At 37.8% G+C, this 23,562-nt stretch overlaps 2 protein-coding genes across 5 annotated transcripts in view; one reads left to right on the top strand and one right to left on the bottom strand.

Annotated features, from left to right (window-relative positions):
• The window catches only part of SNX25 (sorting nexin 25), a 123,727-nt gene extending 119,278 nt beyond the window's left edge, over positions 1 to 4,449 (top strand). For all 3 annotated transcript variants that reach the window (XM_044911731.1, XM_021694293.2, XM_044911739.1), the window contains 3 exons: positions 2,494 to 2,675; positions 3,191 to 3,291; positions 3,858 to 4,449. In XM_044911731.1, coding sequence (XP_044767666.1) covers positions 2,494 to 2,675; positions 3,191 to 3,291; positions 3,858 to 3,938 — 364 coding nt within the window. In that variant the 3' untranslated portion in view covers positions 3,939 to 4,449. The remainder of the gene's footprint in view (positions 1 to 2,493; positions 2,676 to 3,190; positions 3,292 to 3,857) is intronic.
• Positions 4,450 to 7,619: 3,170 nt separating this feature from the next.
• LOC110584271 (LRP2 binding protein) lies at positions 7,620 to 22,875 on the bottom strand. 2 transcript variants are annotated; one of them, XM_044912812.1, is made up of 8 exons: positions 22,712 to 22,875; positions 21,889 to 22,001; positions 19,206 to 19,316; positions 13,571 to 13,713; positions 13,386 to 13,491; positions 12,045 to 12,268; positions 10,219 to 10,393; positions 7,620 to 7,685 (listed from the first exon to the last, which is right to left on the bottom strand). In XM_044912812.1, the coding sequence occupies exons 1-8, from the start codon at positions 22,815 to 22,817 to the stop codon at positions 7,620 to 7,622; spliced, it is 1,044 nt and encodes a 347-aa protein (XP_044768747.1). In that variant the 5' UTR covers positions 22,818 to 22,875. The 2 variants fall into 2 exon arrangements, with proteins under 2 accessions (XP_044768747.1, XP_021549969.1); XM_021694294.1 differs by having other exon boundaries at positions 19,203 to 19,316.
• Between the last annotated feature and the right edge of the window lie 687 nt (positions 22,876 to 23,562).

Here is a 23,562-nt window from a genome sequence, read left to right on the forward strand (position 1 = left end):
ATGCTAAAAGGGGGAAGAAATCACTTTTTTGTACAGCAAAATATTTTTCAAGATGAAATTATCAGATTTTCCCAAGTGAAGGATTAGTTGTTAAAACCATCATAATAACCTTGTACGTATGTTTATCATATAGATCATAAATTTTTAAGGGAAACATAGCGAAGAACAGGTTATCTTCTTACTCATTCACAAATAGAATATACTGTCCTTGTGGTCATAAGCAAAAGTTTACTTCAATCTCTAAGATCTTATTAGTGGCTTATTTAGTTGACTTAGTATCCTAGGCTTGTGTTTTAATCAGAAATATGGCCTGTATGACTTACCATTTCAGTCTAACACAAACCTCTTAACTGTTACATGTAGACAGGCCTTAGATAAAGAAAATTCCACAATGGCCCTATATTTCTCAGTACTCCAGACTTGCTAATTTATTTTCCTTTTCGGTTTCAGCAAATCATGCATACTTTCCTTGCTCCTATCTGTGATAGGGGCTCTTACTTATAAAATGAGCAGCTGCGGTTTGTGAGCAGTGAATCCATTTGGCAGTTACTTTCATGGGACTTGGAGGAGAGGCATCACGTAGAGGGTTTTCAGGCTGTTCATTTCAATGGGCTTTTTATGAGGTAGAGAAATGATGGAGCACCTGGCCCTTTGCTATTTTTGCCTTTAGCAGAGAGGACACATCATAAAATTAAGCAGCAGTACAATATGTGCCTCTTGCCTTGTACCAACTATAATTTCACATGCCAGAATTGATTGAAAAGCTTCCTATGGTTTTGGCTAATTGAGAATCAGACTTAAATTGGTAGAAAATACCTAGGTGATGGCCTTTTGTAAGAGTCACTCACCTAATTTTAAAGTGCAAATTGAATACTTAATTTCTTACTTAATTTCTTGATGTAGTGCCAGTGAGTAACTCAAAGCAAGAGTACAGAAAAAAACCAGGTGTCCACAGTTTTTTTTTAAGATTTTATTTATTTGACAGAGAGAAAGACAGCCAGAGAGGGAACACAAGCAGGGGGAGTGGGAGAGGGAGAAGCAGGCTCCCCGCAGAGCAGGGAGCCCGATGTGGGGCTGGATCCCAGGACCCTGGGATCATGACCTGAGCCAAAGGCAGACGCTTAACTGAGCCACGCACTGAATTGCCCAGTTCTAAGCAGTATAGGGAAGTATCTTAGGAGACATGCAGGTACAAACAGAATTAACATAGTTTTGATTCACGGTGGAGTTTAGACATCAATAGTAACTGATTCCTGTGCAAAGTACTAGGGCTTGAAATCTCTATTTCAGATACTATTTCTGAAAACCTTACATTGTCTCTTTAAATGGTTGGGAAGTCAGATTTTTGAAGGGCTTTTTGATTTATTATTATTATTCATGAATTGAGCTTGAAATTTCAAATCTTTCTGGCACGGTCAAGATGATTCTTTCCCCCTTACCCTCCCCCTCCCCCCCCCCCCCCGCCAACCTCACCACTGCTGTTGGGCTTTTTGAGCTGTGTTGTCTCTTGACAGCAGAAATCCTAGAATGGGTTAGCATTTTACTAATGACTAATGAGATAGGGTTATGTGAAGAGCTGGATAACCAGATAAAAGCCATTTATTTGTAACTGTGCAAGTCAAATGTCTGCCCAACTTTCATTCTCAGAGAAACGTGGAATACTCTAGATAGCAATGTATCGTTTCAAAGGCCTTCACTTTAAGGTGAAAGGTAGTATCTTGGGGCACGTGGGTGGCTCAGTCGGTTAAGCCTTTGCCTTCTCTTGGGTCATGATCTTAGGGTCCTGGGATCCAGCCCCGCATGGGGTTTCCTGCTCAGTGGGGAGTGTGCTTCTCCCTCTGCCTCTGCACCTCACCCCTCCCTGCCCCGCTTGTGCTCTCTCTTGCTCACTCTCAAATAAATAAATACAATCTTTAAAAAAGAAGAGAAAGATAGTATCTTTTTTCCCCTTGCCTAGTGAGCGTGTGAAAAGCTTACTCTGGGTCATAGCACTCTGCCCAGCATGATCTGCCATAGCAACACCAAGAGACAGCTAGTGAAAGAGCCCGGTTCTTCCCCCAAGACTTCAGGAGCTCAGGGAAGCTTCCCAGACCACTTTTAACAGTCTTAAAATGCATTTATGTTTTCAGTTTGTACCACTTCATGGAGAAGTTAGTGTACTAAGTACCGTGCCCAGTTAGAGTAGCTGCAAGCTTCAAACCAGTCGGTCTGCTCTAGGTTCTTGTCCTTGCATATTGCAGGGTACTACATGGCAGGCAGACATTTGGAGAGGTTGGTACCAACGGAAATGTGAGCTCACGGAATGAATGGTCATCCAGTACTGCCAAAATGAAAACTATCTTTCGGACCCAGAGTTTAAAAATCCAATTCCTAGTTTATTCATCAAACATTTAGATCAGGCTGTATCTTCACCTACCCATTGATAAATGCCTTTTGAGAATAGAGTATACAACTTCTAAAACCCTCATCCAAGAAATATTTTTCTCTTAAAAGACAAATCCGGGACACAGTGAACTGGATTTTCAGTGAGCAAATGTTGGTTTACTACATCAATGTTTTCCGGGATGCTTTTTGGCCAAATGGGAGATTGGCGCCAGCGACCACAGTCCGAAGCCAAGAACAAAGTCAGGCAGCAAAACAGAGGGCACAGCAGAAGCTGCTTGAAAACATTCCAGGTGAGGCCTGGCTTCCGATCCTGAAAAGTAGAGATAAAGAGCAAATGTTAACCCTGTTAAGGCATTTTTCACTTATAACTCTCAGGAGACTTTATTTACAACAAGAAAAATGATCACACTTTTTTTCTTTTAAAACATGTCCTTTGCTAAGAAATTATTACTGAGAATCTTAAGAACAGTAGTGGTTATAAAATGCTTTTAACTAGAAAAATGTTTTAGGGCAGATAATAAATTTTGTACTTTAAAAATCCTGCTGAAGTATACTGTTTAGAGAGGTTAATTTTTAATTGGGTAGCAATGTATTAAAATTGTAGTTTGTATAAATGCCTTCTGTTGAAAAATTCTAAATAAACTTATTTTCTCTTTAAATGTTTGAAAGAACTAATTGTTCATGTTCCTCATGCCCCAGTGCCCTTTATCTGTTGCGTACATATCATGTACTGTCTCCTTCACTGGATATGCATGGATTGTGCACTTTATCAGTAACAGCATAGAATGTAAACTTAATCTTCCAGATATGCTTCAGAGCCTTGTTGGACAGCAAAACGCCCGTCATGGTATAATAAAAATATTCAATGCACTGCAAGAAACAAGAGCCAACAAGCATCTTTTATATGTGAGTAATTTAAAGCCAACCAGAGGATCAGCTATTAATTCAGTTTTATGTTTCTGTTCACATTATGGGGGTTGATTTAAACCTTTGCATAGTTAATCATTCTTGTTACTTGTAACTCTGAACCCATTTATTTACTCTGCTTCATCTTTGTCTGTCAGTTTTTCAGTTTGGTAAAAGAAAAAGAGAAAGAGTGATTCCAGCGTGTGCAACTTTCTCATTCTCTCATGTGAGAGATGCATGTGACATTTTTGCATGACTGCTTAATTTTCTTATTTCAGGAAAGCAGACTGTTTCCCGGCCATCTGTCTGATTATAATTAGCAATATTAACTATTGATGATGTGATAATGGCAAAGAGACCATGAAATGAATCAATCTGATATTAAATGGAGTTTATATAATATTAGTTCCATTCATTCGAGAATAGCTTGTTCTTGGAGAATCATCTCAGACCTAAAATGAGACTTTTCTCTTAGACATAAATATTTTGAGCAAATCCTTAGAGGAAAAAAAAAAAAAAAACAAGACACATCATTTTCCTACTTTTTTTCTTCTTTCTTGGTTCAGGTGCTGATGGAACTGCTGCTAATTGAGTTGTGTCCTGAGCTGAGAAGTCATTTAGATCAACTAAAAGCTGGTCAAGTTTGAGACTGCACAAATAAACCACCAGAGATATGTCTGTGTAACAATAGACATGAAATACTTCCCTCTTTTCCACAGAGGGCTTGATTGAGAACCATATTGATTTCTATGTTAGTTACCTCCCTCTAGTTTTGTGTGACGTGAGCAGAATTGGTTGGAGGGGGGTACTTAATGCTGTCATAGGCAACAGAAAAACACACTTCTGTTCTTATTGTTTTTATTTTAATAATAATATAAATAAAGTTCAACATACTGATTGAAATACAAATGTTAATATGTGATAAGAACCTAGGAAATATTTTAAATATTTATGAAAACAGTTTTGTTTTAAAATGAAGAACTATGACTATTGTACAGTTACTTTCCTCACTGAGGACTCTGAACATTCCTGTATTATTTCATGTGTATTGAAGAACATTGTTGTGCAATGCTTTGTGGAACGTTACCGTGAAAATTTTATTGTCTTTATTTTTACCAAAGATTTCCCATAGTTTGAAGCATTTGAAGCAATAAAATATAAAAAAATGAATCACTGAGGTGCTTACATCTCAAAAACAAGGTTGAAACACTTTGGGCAGTTCAAATATTTATCAAATACCATTTTTTTTTTTTTTTGGTAAAAAGCACTATGTATATAAATACTTCTGCAAGGAAGTACAAAGCTGGCTGCCTTTCTCCAGACACAGAATGAATATGTGAAAAATACGATTTTTAGTGTGAATAAGAAGAGCCAAATTCGTGCTTGAAATGATGTGTTGGGAGAGTGGGATAGGAGCTGAACTTTGAAGGATGGGCAGCAATGAGATAGGGAAACACAGGTGGGAAGTTACTTCAGGGACACGAGGGACTTGATTTATCATCAAGACTTGTGGACTCCTCGGGGTGTTGGGTGAGATCCAGGCTACAAGTGTCATTTTGTTATTAATAGTGGGGCCATGAACAAGTCAATCAGTTTTCACCATCTATTATGCAGTGCTAATAAAACACTTTCCCTTCTGTAACTGCCCCGCCCCCCCAGGAACATTGAAAGCAAAACTAATAGGCAAAAATTCAGTCTGAAAGCCGTGAAAGAACAATACTGTATCTGTACTAAAGTGGTATTGATTATGGCATTGCTAGATCTACCTGCCAAGTCCTTGATGTGGAATGTAAGTTCTGAAAGGTAAACGACTGAAAATTAGTAAACCAAATTTTATCTTTGGGCTTCTTTTAGTCACAGCTCTTTGATCCTTTTTTCAAACCAGGATGATATTTGACACGTCAGGAAAATAAAACAACAACAAAGTTGGCTGTTTATATGAATAAGAATCATCCTTCAAAGGGATGTCGAAAAGACACATTCAGATAAGAGAAGCAATGTGAGATCACCGAACCCTGGGAACTCATCGTAACACAGTTACTGGTAATGTCCACCTTACGCGCAATTAAACCATAGCTGTTAAAAGTTTATATTGCACATGAGAAAAATAACTATTTTGAGCCCTTAGTCTTTCTTTAAGATAAATTTTAACTTTTTCATGAGATAACAGCCACAAGTACCAGCTTTATGGTAACTACAGTAAACTGGAATTTTAAATTTTATGTTGGATTCACTGAAGACAGTTAAGCGTAGTGTATCAGCACATACGACACCTGTCAAATTCCTACATCTGGGATTTCTCAGACCTATGTTTTTTATTTTATTTTATTATTTTTTTATTTTTTTAAAATACATAGATTTTTATTTTTCTTTATTTTTTTATTCTTATGTTAATCCCCATACATTACATCATTAGTTTTTGATGTAGTATTCCATGATTCATTGTTTGTGCATAACACCCAGTGCTCCATGCAGAACGTGCCCTCCTCAATACCCACCACCAGGCTAACCCATCCTCCCCACCCCCCTCGCCTCTAGAACCCTCAGTTTGTTTTTCAGAGTCCATCGTCTCTCATGGTTCGTCTCAGACCTATGTTTTAATGGCAGTTACAACCGTGGGCTTGACTTTGGGATGAAGAAAGACATCTATTTAGTGTGCAGTTAAAGCCAACAAGCACCGCCTTATTATGTTCCTATTTTAGGATTCCTAAAAGCTTACGGGACTGGATTCAATGTGGAGAGAAGAATACTGGCTGGCAATATAGATCGTCAAATGGTTGAAGGAATATTATATATAGATGGTATTAAGAGAACAAGAGTGAAGCAAGCGGGTTTATATTGTAGAAGGAGATTTAAGCTAGGTATTATGAAATCTTAGCCATGGACTTGATATATTGAACCATTAAGTGGGGGAGAATAGAGAATCTTGAGGAGAGGTTTTAAAAGAAAAGGATTAGTTTTCAGGGATGGTTTAAGTTTATATGTCTTAAGAGATTTAAGGGAGAAGTATGTGATCCTTTGAGGGTATCACACAGATCTAAGTCTATGGAAACTGCTTTCCTTTATAATAGAGACAAAATGAAGTTCAAGTAATATAGAAAAACCAGAGCACAAAACAAGAACAAGTCATTTTCTGCCATACAAAAACTTCTTTAGTGACTGGTACATGCGTATTAATTATACTAAGATGAGATCTTGTTTAGATCCTCTTCTGGAAAGGATGATTGTGATTTATAAAATAAAGCCACATCAGCTTAGTTATGTCCACAGAGAAGGTGTTGTGAAGGTTATCTTTAAGACATTGTTTCCAGTGTATCTGTTTGACAGAAGTACACTACTATACTATCTTGTCCATCTGGATCCTATGATTTATATTATCAACTTTTATCTTCATAGGTCTCATTAATATAAGGAGCCGCTTGCTAATTAAATTTTTAGCATTTTCAGTTATGGTTCTTATATTGATAGATGATTTAATTGAGATTTTTTTCATATTTTATCTTGCTTTGAAATGCATCTAAGGTTTTTTAAATCTAGAAAATGAATCTAATCACAAAGAAACATCTTGCTTAGCTGATTATCTTATCAGGAATATAGCAGTGATTTTACTCATTAAGATCTCTAAGGGGAGATGTGGAGAGGCAAGATTCTAAGCAAATTCTTTAAATCTACTTTTTTTGAAGTTTATAATAAGTTAACCAATTACCTATAAGAATTTCTCTTAAGAATACAAGATGTCCCAAAAGACTTAGTGCAGTCTTAGTTTTAATTTCTTCAGAAGTATAAATGCTACATGAATTTATTTAAAAACATTATTTGAAAGTTTATTTAAATTTTTTTATTTATTACTTTTGTGAACAAGTGAACACAACAAATAAAGGAACCACAAAATGAAAGAAAAAATTAATAATCTATCCAAAATTCACAAAACTAAGGGTGAAAGAAATTTAAGGAATTAAACTTGCAAGTGGTGTCTTTTATGTTTGTAGCATTTCTATTTCTGAAGGAATTACAGCGAAGACTGCACTAAGTCTTTTAGACACTCTATTTAAAGAAAAGAAAAAGGTATTTGCTTTGTGGAGTGGTTTTCCGTATTTGAGGTTTGTAAGCTAAGAGCTAGATCTTTAAGGGCTCTTTTTGCAATCTGATCCTATAGCTAGGTTTCAAGTTGCAAAATTAGAGATTTAAGAACGAAAGTAACATGTCATCGGTAAAATACCCAGGATAATGTAACTTGGGATTCAGAAGATAACAAAACATAGCTCCTATAAAAATACACACATTCTGAGGTGTTAGGGTTGATGATCTTTGTTGAAATGCATTATGGTCTAGATTCTTTGACGAATAAGTAAACAGTGAAGTTCATCTGCCAATGCAGCATTCAGACGACAAGCCTGAAAGTCAAAGATAAAGAGTCCGTTATTTAGATACATTTTGAATTGTTAGGTCTTACTAAAACTTTAAAAAAAGGCTTTGGTTTGTTTTTAAGAACTACAATGAATTTCAAGGGAATGTCTTAGTTATGACACCTTTCTATTTTGATCTCTTGATAAAGGAAGTTCAAATTAGCCTATGCAAAAAAGATCACACTGAAAATAACCATGTTACTGTCACATGAAAGAGAAAACTTTTATCAGTGCCAAAGGATAACGGGAATTTACACACTGATGATAGCGTTCTGGGTTATGAATTATTAAAATAAATAACATGGAAAACATTGGCATTTGGTCTCAAACTTGCTATTATCTTATTATATGAATAGCAGCAACTATGACAATTTTAAAATAACATCTTATTATGATAAAGTAAATAGCAAGAAGTAATAGTGAATATAACTGCATAGAACGTCAAGAACTTGGAGGAGACATCGGAGGTTATCTCATCCACACCTGACTCCATGTAGTAGCTGTCCCTTCAAGACCCATGACAGTTGGTCACTAGATATTTGCTCGGTTGCTAAGTTGCCATCTTATAGGAAAAACTGTTGTTTTTGTTTATTTCCCAAGCAGTTGTATTAGAAGATTTTTCTTTATACTAAACTAAAATTTCCCTCTGTGTACTTTAGAATCAATGAAGGGGTCCTAGGAGAATATATGAAGCTGGTTTCGTGGAGACCCTGAGAGGCCAAGTAGTTGGCAGTCGCCTCATATGACAGGATTCACCCAGACCCTCCACTGGAGTGCTACTTTTGAATTCTCTACATTTTTAAAAGCATCCTCTGTAAAATACAATGGCCAAAATTGAGTAATGAGGATATTATCTCCTACAATGTGGAAAATAGTTTTAAGATTACAGTCTGTTTGTTTGGCTGTTTTATTTGGGATGAATATATACCACATTTCAGAATATTTTTGACCCAGAATTTTCTCTGCTTATATTTATTTAGAAAGGCCATGATGGATAGCGCAGAATCTGAAATTGACTTGGATTGGAAATTGGTATAATATAGAGCATTTAGATTTTTTAAAAAGTTACAGACAGCTCTTTTTCTTACTGGTAGAATGGTGTAGTGGTAAATCTCTCAAACATCAGTTGTATTTGTATACTGTGTTCCTATATTTATGTGTTGATATGGGCTTAATGCTCTGGAAATTTTAATTTTAAACAATTTAGGGTTTCCAAAGTTGCCCGCACATTGGAGTCCCCTGGAAAGCTCATGATTTGATTGTTCTGAAATAAGACCTGGGCTTTGGAATTTTTAAAAGATCCCCAGGTGATTTTATTTTATTTTATTATTTTTTTTAATTTTTAAAAGATTTTACTTTTTTGAGAGAGAGAGCAAGAAAGAGCACCAGCAGGGGGTGGGGGGAAGAGGGAGAAGGAGGAGCAGACTCCCTGCTGAGCAGGGAACCAGGGTGATCCCAGGACCCAGGATCATGATCTGAGGTGAAGGCAGATGCTTAACCCACCGAACCACCCAGGCGCCCCTCCCCAGGTGATTTTAATGTAGACAAGTTTGGGAACCACTTCGGTACTATGGTCAGATTCAGGCAAAGGACTTAGAAAACTGTACCTTCCCTTGTTCCCCTGCTCCAGCTAAATAGCTTGTGTACCCACGAATTGCTTTATAAATTTTAAGAAGACATAATTGTAGTTTGGACTTCATGGTGTCATGGACCTAAGGCATGCACAGTTTTTATTGTATTTATTTTTTAAAAAACTTTACTTGCAGTTACTATTCATAATGATTCCCCCTTTCCCCACTTTTTAAGTTGCGTGATTTTAGAAGTGAAATTCATTTGGAATCTAAAGCACATGAATTGAAACATGAAAAGTCTTACTTCAGCTGATTACACCAAACTCATGAGTGAATATTCCTCCTAAGTGTGGTAGATGTCATACATAATATTTTTAGAAAAACTGTATTTCATTAAGGTACTAGAATGAGAATAGATTCAACACTTCTGGGTGGAAGAAGACATGGACATTCTGGCTTTAAGGTCTTGGTGCTGGGCCTTAGGCTGTAGAGTAGCAGAGTGAGAGGGAATAATTTGCATCAAAATGGGACTTTTATCATCTGAGTTTAATTATGCTAATAAGAATCTGGCAGAATAGGGGCACCTGGGTGGCTCACTTGGTTAAGCGTCTGCCTTCGGCTCATCATGATCCCAGGGTTCTGGGATTGAGTCCCTCGTCGGGCTCCCCTGCTCAGTGGAGAGCCTGCTTCTCCCTCTCCCTCTGTGCTCTGCCTACTTATGCTCTCTCTCTCTCTCTGTCAAATAAATAAATAAAATCTTAAAATAAAAAGAATCTGGCAGAATTGTCTGCAAACAATCCATGTGTCTGACAACCTCTCCTAGACAGGTTATCTGCACAATAGTTAAGTAGGGAAAAAAAAGTACTAATCTGTAAAGATGTTCAAGTCTTAACTAAAAGCTCAGAAATTTCTATTTGGGTCCATTTATATAGATTTTCAGACTTACTTACTTTAGAATAGTAGTGTTTAGCTGTTGCTTCATCCTTTGTGATACCCAAGCCAAGCTGAAGGCATCGGGCATGGTAGAAAGATGCCATGGCCATGCCCCTGATGATGAATTCCGGGAGACAGTCCGTGACCTGGGCTATCAGGGGGATGTCATGAACCTCATCGTAGTCAGCAATCCTGTTGTGATGTTTAATTGTTGAAATTAAGAAGGACATTGTTTTGGTTTACATATTTACAAATGACATGTTCAGAGATTGTCCTTGTGCCCAAAGTGATTTCCTTATTTCTCCCCGTTTGAGGACTAAGTTGTTTGTTATATGGTGAAGGGTAAATATAACAGTTAAAAACCAGGAGAAGACGAACTACCAGAGTGGTTACATCACAGCTTCTCTGTGGTAATACTTGTCAGGCTTAATAACCACTAGAAAACAAAAAGGTTTCTTTTTTTTCTTGTCATATTAATATTTTAAGCTTAATATCACTTTGCAGATTTAAACAATGGGGAAAAAAGCATTTTCTATTTCTTTGGATCATTTATTCAAACATTGACCTGAAATTTGCACTTAAGTCACATAGGATCAGAAAACATATTAAGTAACTAACACATCCATCTTTGTTAAAAAATGGGCGATACAAAGAAGTCCTCCTTTATCACCCCCACACAAGTATGGAGAGTTGTGTGAGAATGAGATCTACCCGTAAGTTTATGGGGAACAGGAATGTGCATAATAATGGGAAGTCTGAAAGATCTTAAGAACTGTTTAAAGTCTTGGTGTTCACCAGATGGCTACTTGGAGATTTGGGTCTTTGGGGAATCACACTTTTAAGTGGCCATGACATTGGGGGACGGAGGGTGGAACCAGGCTCTTCCATCCTACATTGTAGACGGCTGCCCCACCCTGGGCTAGCGAAGAAGAGGGGGGCCAGGAGGTGGCTCCATCATGCATTATTGGGAGGGAAACACACTAGCATGGCCTTAGAGCCTCTCAAGAGGACATCCACATTTGTTTTTCCTGGTATGTTGCTTTTGTAAGTTATGAGCAAATAAATGTAGGAAAGTACATGGGCTCAGAGAAGAGAAATCTCCATATAATTTATAAGATGTTAATGTTCACGTCTTTTAACCATTATGCTCATTTTACAATCTTTATCAAGCTATCTTGCAATTGTGCAGTTGTAGAACATGTGGCTGAAGAGTCTAGGAAGAAATTAAAACATTTAATAAGCATTTCTGATATGCTAAACTATGTTAAGTACTTTATTTTTTTTAAAAGAATTTATTTATTTATTTGGCAGAGAGAGAGACACAGTGAGAGAGGGAACACAAGCAGGGGGAGTGGGAGAGGGAGAAGCAGGCTTCCCGCTGAGCAGGGAGCCTGATGCGGGGCTGGATCCCAGGACCCTGGGATCATGACCTGAGCCGAAGGCAGATGCTTAACGACTGAGCCACCCAGGCGCCCCTGTTAAGTACTTTATATACACTATTTTTATAATGCTGTGGAAGCATGTTGTTCTTTATGAAAAAGGAAATCGATGCCCCAAAAAGTTAAACTTGATTAAGATCACTCAGCTGGCATATAGAGCAAATAGAAATCCTGAACTGACGGCATAGAATTACACTATTCAATATGGTAGCCACTAGCTACAAATGGCTACTTAAATTAATTAAAATCCAATGAAGCATAACAGTTGGAGCCTCAGTGGCATGAGCCTCATTCCCAGTGCTCAGTAGCCATCCTTTTCAGTATTGCAGCAAGTTCTGTCGAACAGACCTGGCATAGAACATCTAGTAGGAGGTGTTGTAAATACTTCCATCCGGCTTATTTACCTTTTGGAAAATGTAACACACTTAGTAAAAAATTTCATCTTATAGTAATACTCCACGAGATTCCCTTGAGCATAGACATTTCCACGTTCTGCTGCTTCCCGTAAGCACCGCAAGGCGGCTTCAGTATCCTGGCGGATGCCTTGTCCATAAAAATACATTAGTCCAAGTGCACCCTGGGACTCCAGATTTCCATTGCCACATGCTTCCGAGTGCCAATAAAATGCCTAAGAAAAAACACAATTTCATCTTATTTATTATTCACCAGGCAGAATTATAAGGGAATACTGGAAAGAAAAACAATCTCTCATTACAAGATAGTACTATTAATTAATTAATCTCTAGGAAATAGTTCTAGCACCTTGAGTGTATTTCAGGTTAGCACCAATTTCACATATCTAGAAGAGAGTGCTAAGGTGAGCCCACCTGTTTTCTACCTACAATGTAGGTTAGGTCACAGTCTAGACAGTTCAGCTGTCTCAGGATTCAAGATTTTTACATTTTTCCAGAGGAAGGATCGGGAGGGTGGGAAGTAGGAGGTAAGTGTCTGCTAGGCTTTGAGACACACCAGCAATGAGGCATACCCGGAAGAGGAGAGCTGCTGATGCTGAGGGACAGTCAGCTCCAGGGGAATCTCAGAGATGGCGCCAATCGAGATCAGAGGCCACCAGGTTAAAAAACGCATGTGGTCACAAGCACATTTGCTCAATATGCAACTACAATGAACTTGAATTAGTTAAAAAAATTATTTCCAAGTGGCTGCTCAGTTATCCAAAGAGGGTCTTGGTTGCTATGTGTTTCTTGTAAGTTTAATGCCTCCTACAAGTAGGACTTGGCTCTACATTTCCTTCTCCCTATAGGATTTCTTGGAAAATGCCTCAGTCATTGATGATTAAAGAGATTATATTTCTGTAAAAATCCTAAATGGATTTAATTTGTTACTACGTTTTTGTGTGTGTGTGTGTGTGTGTGTTGTGTGTGTATTTTACTTATTAGGCATCGTTACTTTCTCAGAAAAAATTAATTGTAATTTATTCACATGTAAAAGGATTTGGGCTATATTTCAGGACTCTCAGTTTTCATGGTATAATAATATTTTGTATGTGTGGCTTTTTATAGCATTCAAAATGCTCTCACATCTGTGGACTCCTTTGGTAGAGGTGGAGACGAATAAAGCATGAAATGAGCTCTGAGATCCTAAAATGTGAACTTCCTTTACATTTTAAAGAATTATAAGAGATCTTTAAAACTAAATACTCATTCTTCACCACCCTCCATTCAAAAAAGAAATAGTGAAATATTAATCTACATGTGGTGCTAACATTAAAAACAGATCAATGTTACCTTTTCTAAGTCTTTAGGCTCTTTTGTTGAATAATACAATCCTAGGATACTTTGAGCCTTCACACTAGCTTTTGGATTTCCATTGTCTGCAGCAAAAAGCCACAGTCTAAAAAAGAAAGGCAAGGCAAGTTATTCTTTGTGTCAGCATTTGATTTTAAAAAAATCTTGTTCTCAGGTAACACTACCTTTCAGCTTCCTCATCTGATCGTTTGACGCCCTTCCCTTCATAATAAGCTCTTCCAAGGTTGTAGGCAGCTGCAAATTTTAAGTGTCTTGCTTTGGGACATGGAGAATCAACAATTTTCTTCATATATTCCACTCCTTTTTCCTTCCACAAAGGAAAAGAACAAACAAAAAACCCTAGTTTTTAGTTTTACCCAAACTAAATTCTTTCTCCCAATAATATTTTAAAGTGTTCACCCTCTGACATGACGTTTGATGTCAGGACTTTGTGCCCAGACAGGATGGTTGTGCTTTAGTCTGCAGAGCTGGAAAGGAAGGGGGTGGGGGGGATACATCTCCTAAGGAGGCATTCCCAGAGCTCCAAGATATAAGGCATTTCCCTCATTTTATAGCTTCCAGAGTTGCATTATGTTTCAATATGGTTTCTTTTCTTCTCTCCTCCCTCTGACCTTATAGCCCTTATTCTGCATGGGCATAGTTTTTAGAACTTATCAAAATATTTGAATAGCTGTAACTTCTTCCACATTTATAATTAGAGTACATTTGTGAGCTGCAAACACTGTTTTCTCTCTTCGAGCACACCAAGTATGCTCAGTGATAATTTACACCCAATATGCTAATCTTCATAGGACATCTGCATAGTCACAAAGAGCACACAGAAGACATTGCCCCCTCCAAAAAATCCATCAGACACAAACTTTCAGACATCACTCCAAAGAAGAAAACGTTTGACCATCAAACATTTTCTATATACTACATTCTAGCTTTTATCCTTCACTGCTCTCTCCCAAGTTCTGTTGCTGGCCGAACACCACAATAATAGAAGATAAAGGTGTTTGCCTTCTACTGAGTCCCAATTTATAAGGATTTATTTTTGTGAATGTGTGACATGGGTATCTGCCTTTTTTCCCCAAACCTAATAGTAAGAGGGAGCTTACTGGTAGTCAAGTGATGTGATTGTGTAAATCCTTCCACAGATAGCAATGTCTAAATCTGGAGCAAACATTAAAAAATAACCAACTTTTTAAAGTAGGTGCCCAAAAAACCCCCAACTTTTTAAAGACACTGGGAAGTTTACCAGACCACACACAAGTTGGAGGAGAGAGTCCTCTTAAAAACTGCAAATGGAAGGGATCCATGAAGTTCAGTGAACCCCAGGCTGGATAAACAAAGTAGCTTTCAGGCATATATCATAGTCAAACTGCTGAAAGCCAAAGAAATCTTGAAAGCAGCCAGAGAAAAATGACACATCATATACAGGAGAACAGCTATATAATTAGTGCATCTTTTCTGACTACAAAAGAATGAAACTAGAAATAAATCACAAGAAAAAAAAGGGCGGGGAACACATGGAGGTTAAACAACATGATACTGAAAAACCATGGGTCAAGAAAGCAAAGAAGAAATCAACAAAAGATGTGGAGACAAATGAAAATGAAAACACAACATTCCCAAATATTGGGATGCAGCAAAGGCAGTTCTAAGAGGAAAATATATAACAACGCAGGCCTACCTCAAGAAACAAGAAAAAGCTCAAATAAACAATCTAACCTTACACCTAAAGGAACTAGAAAAAGAAGAACAAAGCCCAAGGTATGTAGAAGGAAGGGAATAATTAAGATCAGAGCAGAAATAAATGATGGACTGAGAAAAATGTCAATGAAACCAAGAGCTAGTTCTTTGAAAAGATAAACATATGGCAACAAATTGAACAAACTTGAAGAAATGGATTAATTCCTAGAAACATACAATCTTCTGAAACTGAATCAAGAAGAAATAAAAAATCTGAACAGATTGATTACTAGTAATGAAATTTAATCAGTAATCAACACTAACAAAAAAGTCCAGGAACAGATGGCTTTACAGGTAAATTCTACCAAACATTTAAAGAAGAGTTAACACCTATTCTCCTCAAACTATGCCAAAAAATAGAAGAGGAAGGAAAGGTTCCATATACATCTATGAAGCTAGCATTATCCTGATACCAAAACCAGACAAAGACACCACCAAAAAAGAAAACTGCGGGCTAATATTCCTGATGAACGTAGATGCAAAAATCCTCAACAAAATATTAGCAAACGGAATCCACCAATACATCAAATCAAGTGGGATTTATTCCAGGGATGGTTCAATATTCACAAATCAATGTAATACACCACATCAACAAAACAAGGGATACAAATCATATGATCATCTCAATAGATCCAGAAAAAGCATCTGATAAAATTCAAAATCCATTCATGATAAAAACTCTCAACAAAGTAGGTTTAGAGGAAGCATACCTCACCACAATAAAGGCCGTATATGAAAAACCCACAGCTAACATCTTACTCACTGGTGAAAAACTGAGAACTTTCCCCCTAAGATCGGGAACAAGACAAGGATGTCCACTGTTACCACTTTTATTCAACATAATACTGGAAGTCCCAGCCACAGCAATCAGACAAGAAAAAGAAATATTCATTTCGTAAATATGTTAAACTCACTATTTACAGATGACATGATACTATATGTAGAAAATCCTAAAGACTCCACAGAAAACTACTGGAAGTAATAAATGAAGTCAGTAAAGTTGCAGGATATAAAATTAATACTCAGAAATTAGTAGTATGTCTATACACTAACAACAGCAGAGAAATTAAGAAACTCCATTTACATGGGGTGCCTGGGTGGCTCAGTAGGTTAAGGTCATGATCCCAGGGTCCCTGCTCAGCGAGGCGTCTGCTCCTCCCTCTCCCTCGGCCCCTTATGCTTATGATGTCTCTTATGTGCTCTTTCTCTCTTTCAAATAAATAAATCTTAAAAAAAAAAAAAAAACCCAAAAGACTAGTTCAGTTAGTATACTGAAGAGTGCAGAGATGGCTGAGGAAGTCGGGTCCAGGCTACCGAAGGAGGTTTCCTAACGTTGCTCATGTTACCTCCATCGGAATGCATTCCTGACCTTATATGCTGTTCTTGTCTCCTGAGTCAGCCCATGTCAGCTGTTCTGTGAAAACTCCCCCGCGCCCCCCTCCCCATTTGTGCCCAGTACGCGTATCTGTCTCAGTCCAGTACTCACAACAGCACTCATAGTTGTTCTCAGACTATGCGTTCCTTCTCATACTTACTTTTGCTTCCCCAGCATCTCAGACTGTTCCTGCCTCCTAAATGTTTGTGGAACAAAAGAGTGAGTGAATAATACAATGAATCCAACTAAACCAGAGCTGCATAAGTCACAGGAGTAAGCACGTACCTCGGGGATGGTAAGAGTAGGTGCTCATAGTGCAAAAAATAGAGACATATTTTTTTCGCTGCTTTTGTGTCCTTTAGGGCAATTCCAATGATGACAGTGACCCTGGTGAATGGTACCAGTGCACAAAGAAACTCCGTTGCCTTAAGTAGTAGGATCTGTGTGTGTTTTGAGCATTGGATTTGTAGGTGAACTAGGTGTGGACTCAAAGGGACCAGGAGATGCTTACTAAACATCAAGGGAGAGATAGGCAGTTGGCGGTATGGATCTCAGCATGAGGTTCTGGGGTGAAGACAATTTGGAAGTCTTTTAAAAGTATAGGCAATGTTAGCTGTGGGGCTGGATGAGCTGAGAGAGTAAAGGGGGGCAGCAGGGGCCTAGGTTCTGACACACTTCAACATTTAGAAGAGAAGCACCTAGCAAAGGACAGAGGGGCAGCTATGAAGAGGTGAACAGGGAAAATTATATTCCAAACATAGAAGATTCGGGCGCCTGGGTGGCTCATCCAGTTAAGCGTCTGCCTTCGGCTTAGGTCATGATCCCAGGGTCCTGGGATCGAGCGCTGCATTGGGCTCCCTCCCTGCTCCACGGGAAGCCTGCTTCTCCCTCTGCCTGCCACTCCCCCAGCTTGTGCTCTCTCTCTCTGTCAAATAAATAAAATCTTAAAAAACAACAACAACAACAACAAAAACCCCAAACAATAGAAGCTGATGGAAAGAGGCTTATAAAGCATGGGAGAGAATCTTAGACACCGAGAGGAAGATGTTTCAAGAAGGGTATGGTCAACTGTGTTCAATTCACGGTAAGGGCAATGTAGTCCTGCATTCTACATGTTATTATGCTTTTAACAGGCTAAGCTATAAATAGGTTAAAATAAAATATCTTGTATTTAATGGAAATACTCATTTTTTCATCATTTATTTCATATGCTATGATTATAAAAGAGTACAAATTAAGAATTTCAGGAATTAAAGTGTAGTCCCCATTGTTAACTTTATACAACATAAAGTCAGGAAGGAAGACACTGGATGCTAGTGCCTTCTGTTACTTTACATGTTGTTCAATCTCGTTGACAACCTGTGAGTTAGGTGAATGGGTTTTATTTTGTATGCTGCCTCCAGTGGATTGAATTGGTAATGTCACCTTAAAGCTGTATATTGATTAAAATTCTGCTATGTCTGGATACAGCTAGAAAGGGGGCCGTGATCAATTATCCAGGATGGCCATGGCCAGGGGTGTAGGGAAATGGCAGATGTATCTCTAACTTAGGTTTATTTATCCTCATTTTACAAATGAGGAAACTAGAGCCCAGAAATAATTTCCCCAAGATCATACTGCTTGTAAGCAGCGAAGTGAAGATTTGAAAGCCTACAACTTTTCACAAATTGTTAATAGACCATTATGGACAGAGCAGCTTTGCTAGTGAACACAGAGAAACGAACTTCTGAACATCTTTGAAAAATTTAAAAGTAAATTCCCAATTCTTATTTGATAGTGTGTGAAATTTCCTTGTAAGATGAGACCAAAAAAAATAAATAAAATAAAAAATAAAGCCCCCAAGGAACAGAAAAAATTGTAACACTGATCTCCAAACCTCATAGCTTAGTTTATTCTTTCTTTTATCTTCAAACATGCACAGATAAATGAGGCCTAGAAATATTAATTATTATATAAAAATTATGCAGCTATTAAAATGAAAATATAGATTATATTTATTGACAAGGAGAAGGACATTCAAAATACATTGTTAGGTGAAAAAGGATATTAAAAAACATTATAGTGTGGTCCTACATTGAAAAAATGTATACACACACATATATACATACACACACATATATATATACAGATATATATATAATTTTTTGCATGGAGCAGTACATGGAAGAATATACTTTAAAATAATAACCAGATTTATATTTGATAGCAGAATTTGGTGATCCTATTTTTGTTTATTTTCTAACTTTTTTCCATGTTCATGTAGCTTTGGAATAATTTTTTTTTATTATGTTAGTCACCATATATTACATCATATATTTTTGATGTAGTGTTCCATGATTCACTGTTTGCGTATAACACCCAGTGCTCCATTCAGTACGTGCCCCCTTTAATACCCATCACCAGGCTAACCCATCCCCCCCTCCCCTCTTTGGAATAATTTTTAAAAATAAAGGAAAACATTTTAAAAGTGTTATTGACAGTCAATGGTAGCAAGGAGGGGGCAAAAAGAAATTTTGTTTTTCACATAAATGTAAAAATGACTACTGCTATCCTTTAAACGCTGAAAGGACAGATACTATTAAAATATAAGTATAGAAATATATTATTAAAATATAAATAATTTTAATTCCTTTGAATAATCCATTAACAATGAGATCTTAAACACTGTGAACAAAACAGTAACTTACAGCGTCTGTAGGTGTCCCCAGCCCGTCATAATACATTACTCCTAGCTGGTAAGTTGCTTGATGGTCTTTTTCCTTGATTTCTTCAAACTGTTCTAATGCTTCTTCATACCATCCCTAAAAGCTCCCAGGAAATATTGAATTATTTTCATTATTACCTCAAAGTAATCCCAAATACTTAATTCCCACCTAAATCTAGCTAGGAGCACCAAACATAACAAAAGACAACAAATTTATGGAATTTGCAAGTATGGCATTGACAACAGTCAACATACTATAAAATCAATAAAATAGACCTGAATATGGCAACTGAAGGAAGTGACCAGGAAAAATATGGGCGAGACTCTCTTTTGCTTTCACTCGTACTTTTGGATATTGCCAAACTTCTCCTAAAATGATAGCCCAGCCTTCTGCTCAATCCATCCTGCTATATCCCCCAGCCACTCCTGGAGTTTGAGACACTTCAGAGTTGGGGCCAGAGCATCAGAGAAAATGTGGACATCAGGATATCCACTATTATTAAATATCCACTATTATGATGGCTCATGTCCTCCAGGGTTGCAGTTCTCCAGCTAGGGAGAAGACATGGGAAAACAAATGTGATTCTCTAAAATTATCTTTCTCCCCTACTTCCTATAGAAACCTACATATTTTAAGGCTCCTTAGCAGTTCTATGATCTGATGCTAAGGTGTGAAGGACTAATGGGGCTTATATCTTAATCCACCAGGGAAAATGCCTTGCACTGAAGACTGAATCCTTTGTAATCGTGGAAAGAAAGTCTGTTACTGAACTGGAAGGTTATTACTTAGGAAGAGCAGACCAGAGAAAAACAACTTCTGGAAGACACAAAAGCACCTGAATTCCTTTTTTCATAAACTATAATGAATCAACAAATTGATAAAACTAATAAAAACTGCACCAAAATACTAAGAAATATTAATTTTAAAGAACACATAATAATGAGTTAATGACCTAGCTGTTAAGACTCATTCTCCTTTCTGGCTAATGTTTGGCTAGATGTGAGAGGGCTGGAAAAGTTAGAATACGCCGTAGGAAGGAAGAGAAAGGAGGTCCTGTTAGTTTTCATGATTTTCAATACAATCTACATGCTGGAAAATCTCAAATACATACTTTCAACCCAGACTTCTCTTTGGAGATCTAGACTCTTAACGGCTAAGTTTCTACTTTGAAACCTGTCTCCTTGGATGACTAATGGACTTCCGAAATACAATGTGTATAAAACCTGAACTCTTGATTGTCCTCTCAAAATTCACCCTCCCCACTCCTCTATTTTTCAGTCCATGATGCTCTCATTTGCGTCTCCAAAATAAATCCAGGACCAGCTTCCACTGCTGCCACTCTGGTCAACACCAGCAAGCATCCTCTCTTGCCTGAAGTAGTATGATTTCTCCCCTAAACTGGTCTTGGTTCCATGCTTGCCTTCTAATCTGTTCATCACGGACTCAAAACCCTTGAATGTCTTCTTACTACAATTTAAACAAAGCTCATCTAAAGCCATTCTCTGCCTTGCTTATTACCACATTGGTCTCAATTCCTAGAGCTCACAGAGCTCCCCCTCATCTCTGAAACATTGCATTTTCTCCCCCTGCCTGGAATGCACTTACACCGGGCTGTGTGCCCTGCTCGTTGCCTTTTGAAGAAACTGAGACTCTAAGAGTTGAAGTCTTTGTGTCCAAGGCTACACAGTTAACAAGTCGTAGGAATCATACCTGACCCGATGCCCAAAGCTGAGAGATCATTCTCCTAACCTATGCTAGCCTCATGGTGACAGGTGCATGATGAGTCCTCAACAAATATTTGTTGCCAGAAGAAATGATGGCGCCATCAGATTTAAGAGCAAGTGGAATATAGGTTAATAGCTGCCCAAATAGTGAGTGGTGAAGGGATTGGGGACAGTTGGTCCATTTTCACATCTGCCCGTGGGGGTCAATGAAGGACTGCTGCTATATATATTATATGCTTTGCACAGTTTCTCCTACATCTGCCCCTCAGGATGCCTCAGCATAATGTGGAGAAAGAGGGAAGCTCCCTCCTACCTCTAGAGAGGAACATATAAAGCCTCTAAGTACTAGGTAAGAATCAGGGTCTTTAGTTGTTATTCATATGAAAAAATTTTATAAATGATATTATTTGGGGCAAAAATATAAAAATTATATTATATATATAAGTGTACATTATATTTTTAATTTCTAGTATGAGAATGGATTATATGCCAGAATGACTCCTATAAATGACTCCTTAGAACGACTTTTATGGAGGAAGGTCAAATATCTCCTTAATCTTGTACTTAAAGCCACAACCAAAGCCTAGGGAATTTACCAGAATTCCCTCTGCATAACAATGTAAGGAACTCTATGGGAAATTTTGCTATGAGAATCCAACAACAGCATTATATGATATGAAAAACAGGAAAAATGAAATAAGATAAAAACAGAGAGGGAGGCAAACCGAGACTCTTAACTCTAGGGAACAAACTGAGGGTTACTGGAGGGGAAGGGGGTAATTGAGTGATGGGCATTAAGGAGGGCACTTGATGTAATGAGTATTGGGTGTTCTATGCAACTGATGAATCACTAAATTGTACCCCTGAAACTAATAATACACTATATGTTAATTAAATTGAATTTAAATAAATTTTTTTAAAAGAAAACAAGCAGGAAATGATACCTCTTCAAAATATAGTTGGCCTCGGAGGAAATATGCCATAGCATCCCCTCTTCTTATTCTTTCCTTCAAGAGCTGCAATGCCTTATCCACCAAATTCGCATGGCTGTAACGATCTGGTTTTTAAAAGGTAAAGAATTCCATCTTTATTCATACGATACGAATTTCCTCTCTTGAAGTCATGAATTATAGAACTCATCTGGCTCTGTTTATACTAGTTTCCTTCCTAGTTCTCATTCATAAAACTGGCCTCCTTAGCTCAAGGGAAAAACATGATCACTGCACCTAACACCGTGCCTTGTATAATCATAAAATATGGGTTGATTGGTTCCCAAACCAACCCTGTTTACTACGAGGCAGGAGCTCTAGCAATGCAGTCTGTGTGTAGTTCTTTATGCAAAGCTACCCTGTGGATTAGTGAAATTCTTAATTTGAGCTTTAATTAGAACTACTCCAACCAAATGAGCTAGTAACCATTCCCAATTTAGTATTAGTAAGTCTATAGAAACAAAAGGGTAGCTTTAAATGCCAATTTGAAGTAAAGTATGGCATTGTTTTCTTTAATAGAAATGACATCTGGCTTCTCTTTTCCAGAAGGGTGTCCTAAAGTCCTAAGAGTAAAACCAGGATTGGAATCTAATGATGAGACTTCTCCACTGATGATTTGCTACCAGACGAGCAGCAATTTCTCAGATTCTTACAGGAAAGCTAAAAAGGACTGTAAAGTTAACCACTTCCTCGACAGCAGTTCAGACTCCTATTTCTTGTCTTTTTTTCTCTGGTGTACAGAATTGACTTTTAGTGAGAATATTATCAGAATTTGTACCAGTCTTTTCCTTCCTCCATTGGAAGAATTTTGGGTTCTTAGCACCATACTGGAATAGAGAGGTATAAAAGGGGTTCTTGGGCAACTTCTCACTGGTCAACTTCATCCTGTTTCCACAATGTGTATTCTGTAAACATGAATAAAAAACAAGATAGTAGAAATGTCTTCCTCCAGAAAAAATGCAAAAAGACTCCATTCTCCCTTGGCACTCGTTATAAAAAGCAACCTCCCCGCATTTGCCTAGGGATAGGGCAGCAAACTACCAGCTCCGGGATGTGCACATTCTTTCTGAGGAAACCAGGGCCATCCGTAGCTACGAGAGGCACAGCATCCTCCGTGTCTGCTTCCACAGCATGGGATGAATGATGAGAGCCATTTGCAAGTCCTCTCTGGCTGTGAGTTCACATCTGCAGTGGCTTATGTCACCTACCACACCTGCCACTAGCAGGAATTGGGGACCCTGCTCATAGAGTTCTTGTGCACTGGTACTTTGCCTTGTAACTGAAGCTCATGACACTCATTCATTTCAAATTAAAGCATCTGTCTCTTTTACCTGGGAATACACTTTATTTTAGTTGTGTTGTTCAGTTTTATCTTCCCGTCTGTATTGTTTTGCCATGTTATAAGATGGATCACAGTTGAATGGAAAATCAAAGCCTTCATATAAAATGTAGAGGCCACCTCATTTGGGATGAAGGAGTCCAGGGTGGCCCAGGCTGAGGGTAGTGAGACAGCAAACTCAGTTGTTGCTATGCTTGTTTGTTTACTCCTTGGCATTCTACTGTTACAGCTGACTTTAACCAATCAGGAACAAGCTTCCAGTAAAGGTTCCTGATTGGTGGTGAGGAGAA

The sequence above is a fragment of the Neomonachus schauinslandi genome, chromosome 2, assembly GCF_002201575.2.
Source record: "Neomonachus schauinslandi chromosome 2, ASM220157v2, whole genome shotgun sequence".
In the NCBI taxonomy this organism is placed as follows: domain Eukaryota; kingdom Metazoa; phylum Chordata; class Mammalia; order Carnivora; family Phocidae; genus Neomonachus; species Neomonachus schauinslandi.

Bases quoted from the DNA above. Each gene is read 5' to 3' on its own strand.
- LOC110584271 (XM_021694294.1), bottom strand. From the start codon at position 22,817: ATGAAGTTGACCAGTGAGAAGTTGCCCAAGAACCCCTTTTATACCTCT. The intron at 12,269-13,385 runs GTAACATTGATC...GTTTTTTCTTAG, and splicing joins AGCCTAAAGACTTAGAAAAG to GCATTTTATTGGCACTCGGA. The intron at 7,686-10,218 runs GTAAGTAAGTCT...TTTGACTTTCAG, and splicing joins CTAAACACTACTATTCTAAA to GCTTGTCGTCTGAATGCTGC.